General features: G+C 42.3%; 1 protein-coding gene across 2 annotated transcripts in view; it reads left to right on the top strand.

The window, feature by feature from the left end:
• The window catches only part of LOC138976711 (sulfotransferase 1C2-like), a 99,006-nt gene that overhangs the window by 88,702 nt on the left and 304 nt on the right, over positions 1–10,000 (top strand). For both annotated transcript variants that reach the window (XM_070349583.1, XM_070349582.1), the window contains exons 5-7: positions 523–626; positions 1,587–1,773; positions 2,535–10,000. The exon at positions 2,535–10,000 is cut by the window's right edge and continues 304 nt beyond it. In XM_070349583.1, the coding sequence (XP_070205684.1) occupies positions 523–626; positions 1,587–1,773; positions 2,535–2,671 (428 nt within the window). In that variant the 3' untranslated portion in view covers positions 2,672–10,000. The remainder of the gene's footprint in view (positions 1–522; positions 627–1,586; positions 1,774–2,534) is intronic.

Genomic DNA, 10,000 nt, shown 5'->3' with positions numbered 1-10,000 from the left:
TTGCAGTGCCTGGCGGGTCGTGGTTTGACTGTGGTGTGTATGCTGGCAGTGCCTGGCGGGTCGTGGTTTGACTGTGGTGTGTATGCTTGCAGTGCCTGGCGGGTCGTGGTTTGACTGTGGTGTGTATGCTTGCAGTGCCTGGCGGGTCGTGGTTTGACTGTGGTGTGTATGCTTGCAGTACCTGGCGGGTCGTGGTTTGACTGTGGTGTGTATGCTTGCAGTGCCTGGCGGGTCGTGGTTTGACTGTGGTGTGTATGCTTGCAGTGCCTGGCGGGTCGTGGTGTGACTGTGGTGTGTTTGCTTGCAGTGCCAGGCGGGTCGTGGTTTGACTGTGGTGTGTATGCTTGCAGTGCCTGGCGGGTCGTGGTTTGACTGTGGTGTGTATGCTTGCAGTGCCTGGCGGGTCGTGGTTTGACTGTGGTGTGTTTGCTTGCAGTGCCTGGCGGGTCGTGGTTTGACTGTGGTGTGTATGCTTGCAGTGCCTGGCGGGTCGTGGTTTGACTGTGGTGTGTATGCTTGCAGTGCCTGGCGGGTCGTGGTTTGACTACGTGTTGGGGTGGGAGGAGACGATGAAGAACAACCCCCACCTCCCCCTCCTGGTGCTGTACTATGAGGACACGAAGGAGGTGAGTGACGACTGTATTATGTTTTTTTTACTTCTGCGTTCGTTTTTCATGGCCGTCATATCCTCAGGTCGATGGCTGTCATGAAGTCCGCAGTCTTCTGCAGTTAGGCAGCGGGTTCCCAGAGCTTGGTGCCAAGGCTTGGGTCTTCTGGCTAGTTACGACTGTCTTAAATGTCATACATCTTGAAGGACAGTTCGATTTATCATGCTCACAGGGCTGGGCTTTGGCGTCGGCAAAAGCTAAACATGATCGAGTGGTTGTACTTACCTAACGCTCACCTAATGTTCACAGGACACATTGGCTACCCGGAGGAAGGTGAACCATTTCTTAGCCAAGGGTGACTGTACTAACTTAACTCCTAATAGAATACAGAACACAGAATATCTATTGCCCAAGGTTGGGAATTTGCCCTGACATTGCGGTTAAGATTTTATTCTTCTTTTTCTTCGTTCATGGGCCGAAACCCCGAACGCTATTACGTACATGACCTTTTTTTAGGCAGCCATACGCCGCTTTTGGGGGAGGAGATTTTCATTCAATTCAGCCAAGAACACCAAAGCACACGCATATAATATAGACTGATTCAACGATATCAATTAGAATACATACACCAACATTAATTTCACATTATTCTAATACCGCAACACGGTGGCCTAGTGGTAAGGCGTCCGCCCAGTCAGCGGGAGGTCGTGGGTTCGAACCCCGGCCGGGTCATACCTAAGACTTTAAAATTGGCAATCTAGTGGCTGCTCCGCCTGGCGTCTAGCATTATGGGGTTAGTGCTAGGACGGGTTGGTCCGGTGTCAGAATAATGTGACTGGGTGAGACATGAAGCCTGTGCTGCGACTTCTGTCTTGTGTGTGGCGCACGTTATATGTCAAAGCAGCACCGCCCTGATATGGCCCTTCGTGGTCGGCTGGGCGTTAAGCAAACAAACAAACATTATTCCAATATTCACAGGACACGGTGGCCACCCTGAGGAAGGTGAACCAGTTCCTGGGTCTGGGTCGTAGCGAGGAGCTGCTGCGTGAGGTGGCAGACTGCTGCACCATCAGCAAGATGCGTCATTTGGACCAGAACCTCAAGCACCATCTCAAGGACAACCCCAACGTCTCCAAGACTGGACAAAGCTTTATGTACAGGAAAGGTAAACATCGTCCACTGCTTCCGTCATTGTGCTAGTTGTGTGATCTCCTAACAATGGCAACGTGTCATTGTGCTAGTTGTGTGATCTCCTAACAATGGCAACGTGTCAGACTATAAGGTGTCCAGTCATGGACACAGCTTTATGTACATGAAAGGTACACACCAACTACTACTACTACCACTACTACTTCTACTACCTCTACTACAACTACTACTACTACTATACTACTTCTACTACTACCACTACTATTACTACTACCACTACTATTACCACTACCACTACTACCACTACTATTACTACTACCACTACTATTACCACTACCACTACTACCACCACTACTACCTCTACTACTACTACTACTACTAGCACTACCACTTCCACTACTACTACTACTACCACTTCTACCACTACTACTACTACTATTTATAAATACATAACTTTTCTATAGCGCGAGTCCCATCAGTAGGCTCCAAGCGCTTTACAATTTCATTCTAAAACCAAACGACCAGACATTTAGCATACAAAGCATACACATCACATAACTGAGACAAAACAACAACAAAAACACCTAGTAAACTTAACTGGGCTTACATGACAAAGGATAGTTACACACACACACACACACACACACACACACACACACACACACACACACACACACACACACACACACACACACACACACATACACATGGAAACAAAACCCATGATAATGTTCGATATAATGTCTCACACCTTGTGTGTTTTTTGGTCTCCCACAGGTCAAGTGGGTGATTGGAAAAACTATTTTTCCGTAGCAGACAACAACCGATTCGAGAGAATGATCAAAACGAAGCTGAAAAATTCGTCCCTTGCCTTCAGATACGAACTGGAAGGAGAAAATGCTGAAGATCTCTGATGATCTGTGTCTGAGTGTCCGTCTGGGATAAATATGTGCGTCAGTACAGCTTCATTAGAGTTAGCTGATCGTCTTTTACCAAAGAAGGAGTATGACTATCTGAATGAGTGTGTCGAGCTTCGTCTTCTACTAAATAAGGAGTATGGCTATCTGAATGAGCGTTTCGAGCTTCGTCTTCTACTAAATAAGGAGTATGGCTATCAGATTGAGTGTGTCGAGCTTCGTCTTCTTCCAAAGAATAAGTATGGCTACCCGAATGAGGACGTCGAAACATTGTCTTCTACTAAAATAAGGAGTATGGCTATCTGAATGAGGACGTCGAGCTTCGTCTTCTTCCAAAGAAGGAGTATGGCTATCTGAATGAGGACGTCGAAGCTTTGTCTTCTACTAAAGAAGGAGTATGGCTACCTGAATGAGGACGTCGAAACTTCGTCTTCTACTAAATAAGGAGTATGGCTATATGAATGACGGCGTCGAACTTCGTCTTTTTCCAAAGAATAAGTATGGCTACCTGAATGAGGACGTCGAAGCTTCGTCTTCTACAAAATAAGGGTATGGCTACCTGAATGAGGACGTCGAAACTTCGTCTTCTACTAAATAAGGAGTATGGCTATATGAATGACGGCGTCGAACTTCGTCTTCTTCCAAAGAATAAGTATGGCTACCTGAATGAGGACGTCGAAGCTTCGTCTTCTACGAAATAAGGAGTATGGCTACCTGAATGAGGACGTCGAAACTTCGTCTTCTACTAAATAAGGAGTATGGCTATATGAATGACGGCGTCGAACTTCGTCTTCTTCCAAAGAATAAGTATGGCTACCTGAATGAGGACGTCGAAGCTTCGTCTTCTACGAAATAAGGAGTATGGCTACCTGAATGAGGACGTCGAAGCTTCGTCTTCTACGAAATAAGGAGTATGGCTACCTGAATGAGGGCGTCGAAGCTTCGTCTTCTACGAAATAAGGAGTATGGCTACCTGAATGAGGACGTCGAAGCTTCGTCTTCTACGAAATAAGGAGTATGGCTACCTGAATGAGGACGTCGAAGCTTCGTCTTCTACGAAATAAGGAGTATGGCTACCTGAATAAGTGTGTCTTAACTCCATCGGAGTCGATGGATTACGTTTGCCAAATTTTGCTTTTTGATTGGAATCACGTGAGCCTGATGATTAGAGAGTGTGTTGGATTTGATGCGAAACTTTCTGACAGAACAACTGAGAACTGATAGCAGTCTCATGTCGCTTTTTGTTTGGTATCGAATTGAACTGTATCCATACGCGCAAGACAACAACATTATTTTGGAGTTGTTGATGAAACCGAAGCTAGGCTCCGGATGTAGGCAAGTTTGAGGCATGGTAAAGTATGTGCAATTAAATCGGCAATATTGTGATCATGTTCCGTTTAAAAAAAACATGCTTTTGGCGAAAAGAAAAAATGAAGATAAAGAAAAACGAAACAAGACGTTGGACAAGAACGATAGACTGTACTTCATTCATTGTGTGTATCAACTTAATTACTTCAGCATTCCAAGACAGAGACAGCGTCAGTGCTGAATCTCTTTCTTGACAAAATGGATCCCCCTGCAATTGCAATCTTGCCATATTGTAAGTAGGTATTCAGTGTCAGTGTTGCATTCAAGAATACAATAGCATCCACCTTGGTCAAGAAATCAAACTTCTGGGCAAAAGATTTATGGGCCCAGCTTTTTAAACGCAACAATGCTTGGTCAGGTGAAAGTCTGTTTATCCTACATTCGTCAGAGAGACACCCGTGAGATAATAATCGTTCAAATCACACGTGTGTGTATCATGTAAATGAGGTCATGTCATGCAAGTCTGGCAGGGACCTGTTTCTCCACTGCTTATGATGCCAAAGTCACCGAGACAAACGTCATTATAGAAACAAAATTTGCGCTCGCTAATTACCCTCGATGCATCTTTAGAACTAACACGTCACGCCACACTTACAGAGTGACGTTTCTTTGCTTTGACGTAATAGATTGCACGAAGCTTTAGAAGAGATCGAGGTTCCAAAACAAGCGTCTTCAATTTAGCTGCCTCGACTGCAAGACATTTTCAGTCAAATACAGGTAAATACAGTATGTAGGATAAACAGAATACAACATGGTTTGCTGTGTCGTACCAGATTTACACTCGTTGCTTTTTCAAATAGTGAACAGCTCGCTTTCGTTCGCAGTTCAATATTTAACAAAACAACTCGTGTAAATCTGGTACGACACAGCAATTTAAGCCATGTAGTATTCTCCATTTCCGATATCAAGACACCTGCAGTGAACATTATCTTACACAGCTGTAAAACACGACGTGGGAGTCAACGGACGACGTGGGAGTCAACGGGCGACGTTGGAATGAACGGACGACGTGAGAGTCAACGGACGACGTTGGAATGAACGGACAACGTTGGAATGAACGGACGACGTGAGAGTCAACGGACGACGTTGGAATGAACGGACAACGTTGGAATGAACGGACGACGTGGGAGTCAACGGACAACGTTGGATTGAACGGACGACGTTGGAATGAACGGACGACTTTGGAATGAACGGACGACGTGGGAGTCAACGGACGACGTGGGAGTCAACGGACGACGTTGGAATAAACGGACGTCGTTGGAATGAAAGCACGGCGATGTGAGAAATGTAGATGTATGCACGACTTATTGCACAAGACAAGGTCTGAATGACAAGCCGGAAATCTTCGCCAAGTTAGGAGGGAATCATTGGATAAACTTTGACTTTCTGCAAAAGAACATGACTGTAGAAATGTTTAGTTACTTTAAAGTGGCGCCGGTGAAATATTTCTGGGATTTGAGAAAAAAAAACTCGTGAACAAAACAACGTCTTGGAGCCTTAAAAGACGAGGTAATAACTCTTGAACGAGTTGTAAAAGACGAGGTAATAACACTTGAACAAGTTGTAAAAGACGAGGTAATAAGTGAGGTTGTTAAACGTGTGTTTTTGTTATGAAACCGTTTACACCTGTGAATGTATTTGTATGTAAGCCGAGTCATTGACTATTATGTCTTCTTATGATGCACAATTCCCACCTTGGCACAAATTTGTCCGAGTGAGAACAAAATCCGGTGTGTACAGACGTCGAAAACACTTTTTCATTTTGTTTAAATTTGGAAACGATTTATTGTCTTCATCCAATCTTGTTTTAATTTATTGCTGTTTGTATTTATTTCTTCTGGCTACAATTTTTGACTCAAAATGTAAAAATTCGGTGCATTCAAATCCATTTTTTCTAAATCCTACTCGGTTGTGTGTGTGTTTATGACAATCGGACAAAAGCCGTCTTCGTGTTGTGTGTGTGTGTGTGTGTGTGTGTGTGTGTGTGTGTGTGTGTGTGTGTGTGTGTGTGTGTGTGTGTGTGTGTGCCACGGTGTATGTGCCACGGTGTGTGTGTGTGTGTGTGTGTGTGTGTGTGTGTGTGTGTGTGCCACGGTGTATGTGCCACGGTGTGTGTGTGTGTGTGTGTGCGTTCGTGCGAGAATGTGTCTATGTGTGTGTGTGAACGTGTGTCTGTGTGTATCTGTGAATGTGTGTGGTGATAGCATGTGTGTGTGTATGCGCACGCGTATGTGCGTGCGCACGCGTGTGTTTGTTTGTGACTGCATGGATTTAAATGATGAATTTGCTTTTGTACTCCTGTTCTTTTTGTGTCTTAATGCTGTATTTTGGTTTTGTACATGTGTATAGCAATGTCATTGTAAAGCGCTTAGAGCTTCTAGGTAAGCGCTCTATAAGTTTCCATTATCATTATTATTATTATTATTATGTATGTTGTGGCATATTACACGTGTAATGATTATTTGGAAAACAAAAGAGAAAAAGAGGTTCTGTGTTTGATTTCAGTGTTGGTTTTGTTTCCGTGTGTGCCTCTCTATAATGTTGTACATCCCAGACAAGCAATGTGTTGCGTAGAACCGGTCCACGTGTACTTATATGTTAATCACATTTAACAATACAACGTCACGCTCATAAGATAATTGCCTATGTCATTTTTTGGTGTTTTGAGAAAAACGCAAAAACCCTTCTTTGGTTTCTGAACAATCTGCCGATCTCATTTTAGTTATAAGTGGCAAACTGCCTATCTCGAGCGGTGACTCATGAATACACGTGAGATAAAGAGCTGACAGCAACATTTTCAATCAGCAAAACTGCATAACAACCCACACACAGCTTTTGCATACCTTCACATTTTCAAAACAAGTCTTCCTGTATCATAAAGAAAAAGTGCCTAACTCAAGAAACGAGATCGGCAGGTTCCCGATGGTCTGAGAGTGTGTACTCTCTAACACATGACAGACACCCTTCCAGTAGCTTCCCCTGTAGTTTCACTACAGAAATGCCTAACACTGAGATAGGTATTTTTCTTATGAGCGTGACGACAAGCTACCAATCCTCAACGTTATATGTTCGGCACTGTCGGTTGATGTAACAAAATATTCTAGTATACATCCATCTCGCTTTCATTAATCTGTGTAGTTGTATGTTGTCTTTATTTCTGATACATTTGTATGAAATAGAAGTGTTGTGATCTGTGCATGTCGAACTGAATTTGTATGAAATAGAAGTGTTGTGATCTGTGCATGTCGAACTGAATTTGTTTCCATTTAACTCTGCACATTAACAATCCGTTGGTGGTTCACGAAAACAAAGTGGGCGACGGATGCTCAAACCCTCAACTTGATGTAATTAAGTACGTGTCGTTTGTATAAGTGTCTCAAAATGCAGCATATTCTTACATCTGGGTTTCTCAGTATTACGGAAAGTACAAGTAAGTTTATACTGTTTCATGTCCAGCCAGCCAGCCATTTTTGTTTATGTCAGATCCAGTAATATACAGACCCCTCCCCCCCCCCCCCACCTACAATGAGGAGCTCAATGTCATAGTGGCTAATTACTTTTCCTATCGGGTATTTTGTTGTCGTTGCTCCTGTCCAGAAACCCCGAGATTGTATTTCAACCACAACACATTTGACGTCGGTTAAAGCGCACCCTTTCAGTTCCACACAGACCAAATACGAACAGTCGGTCAAGATCCCGTTAAGAATTGCAAAGTTTTGCTTTAGATTGATAATGGCATCAGTTACAGACTTTCTTTAGTTACATACTTTCTTCGGTTCCAAACTTTCTTTAGTTACATACTTTCTTCGGTTCCAAACTTTCTTTAGTTACATACTTTCTTCGGTTCCAAACTTTCTTCAGTTACAGACTTTATTCGGTTCCAGACTTTATTCAGCAATACATTCCCATGGCTGTGGAGTTTGGGTGTGCTCAAGAGAGTCGGGTGTAACCGAAGCTAGGCTTCGGATTTAGGCAATTGTGAGGCATGGTACAGTATCGTCACGCTCATAAGAAAAAAACCTACCTCAGTGTTAGGCATTTCTGTAGTGAAACTACAGGGGAAGCTACTGGAAGGGTATCTATAATGTGTTAGAGAGTACAAACTCTCATACCATCGGAAACCATTACCCCCCGCGGGTTAGGGGGAAGAATTTACCCGATGCTCCCCACCATGTCGTAAGAGGCGACTAACGGATTCTGTTTCTCCTTTTACCCTTGTTAAGTGTTTCTTGTATAGAATATAGTCAATGTTTGTAAAGATTTTAGTCAAGCAGTATGTAAGAAATGTTAAGTCCTTTGTACTGGAAACTTGCATTCTCCCAGTAAGGTAATACATTGTACTACGTTGCAAGCCCCGGGAGCAATTTTTTGATTAGTGCTTTTGTGAACAAGAAACAATTAACAAGTGGCTCTATCCCATCCCCCCCTTTCCCCGTCGCGATATAACCTTGAACGGTTGAAAACGACGTTAAACACCAAATAAAGAAAGAAAGATCGGAAACCATTGCCAAGGTAACGTAAGCAAAACTGCTGATCTCGTTTCTTGAGTTTCTGTATGATACCGGAAGACTTGTTTTGAGAATGTGACGGTATGCAAAAAGCTCTTTGTGGGTTGTTATGCAGTTTTACTGATTGAAAATGTTGGTGGCAGCTCTTTATCTCACGTTTATCCCGTGGTAACAGCTCGAGATAGGCAGTTTGCAACTTATAACTAAAAATTAATGAGAAAGGCAGATTGTTCAGAAACCAAAGAAAGTTTTTTGCGTTTTTCTCAAAACATCAAAAAATGACATAGGCAATTATTTTATGAGCGTGACGTTATGTTCCTTTGAAAGGTTGCGTTTATCTTCGCAAAGAAGACTGACAGATTTGTGCTGAGTTACGGGAAGGGTTTCACGGGATGGTAGGGATCTTTCAAACATTCAATAGCGCCGTTTGGAATGAAAGTTCGTGGATATTTCATAATATTCCCAGTTCTACATGGTTGTGAAAAAAGATTGAATGCACATTTATCGTGGCTGTATTACTTCATACTCTTTGTCTTATTATAGTTTGAGATTTTTCCCGTTTTTGTTTAGTTATTTCTGTTCTGGGCACGTTTTATACTCATATATTTATGGCAAGACTTAGCAAATATTGAACATATCGTTTGCATATCTGTGAAAATCCACAATGACTCAATATGTAGTAAACAAGCATTGCAGTCTACATCAGTGTGACCACTTTTTATGACACGTATTTTTGTCCTTGTGTGAAAATCTGCAATGTGTACTGATGTGTACTGATGGAACAAAGTTAAAAACCTAGACCAATATTATCATTATTATTGACCACAAGGTCATGCTCAATGTCTATCCGTAATATCTACTCAAAAGAAAAGACGTATATATTATTAAAACTCAACAGAAAAATCAGTCCGCCCACCCCTCCACCCCCACAAGAGGAAACTGTTTAATCCAGACCGTGTATCACACTTGTGTAGTGGACATTTTAAGAGGAGACCAATCCTCAGAACATAACCGGTGCTTTTTGTTACAGCCAAACATTATTATTGACTTTACATGTTGTTGTTGTTGTTGTTGTTGTTGTTGTTGTTGTTGTTGTTGTTGTTGTTGTTGTTGTTGTTGTTGTTATTGTTGTCTGCATCTGTTATTTCGCAAATAGTTCTCTCTCCGCGTCCCAGCTAGACCAGAAAAAAAGTGTATGTAATGCTCGGACTGAGCTGATCATGTCGATCGCAAGTGTTTGATAAAAAACAAAATATTTTCAATATTTTCTTTATTTAAGAAACGCAGCAGCAGGCTCAAAAGTAAAATAAGTGAAATACATCCCTTTATTACTTACTCAGTGGAATATATAAATAAATGAATCCATCGATCAATTGATTGATAAATTCATCAATTAATAAATAAATAAGTTTGGTACATTTACCATACTAAGGTGATTTGTACAAACTTT

This window comes from Littorina saxatilis, linkage group LG9, assembly GCF_037325665.1.
Source record: "Littorina saxatilis isolate snail1 linkage group LG9, US_GU_Lsax_2.0, whole genome shotgun sequence".
NCBI classification, from domain to species: domain Eukaryota; kingdom Metazoa; phylum Mollusca; class Gastropoda; order Littorinimorpha; family Littorinidae; genus Littorina; species Littorina saxatilis.
This window is presented reverse-complemented; position numbering and strand designations above follow the sequence as displayed.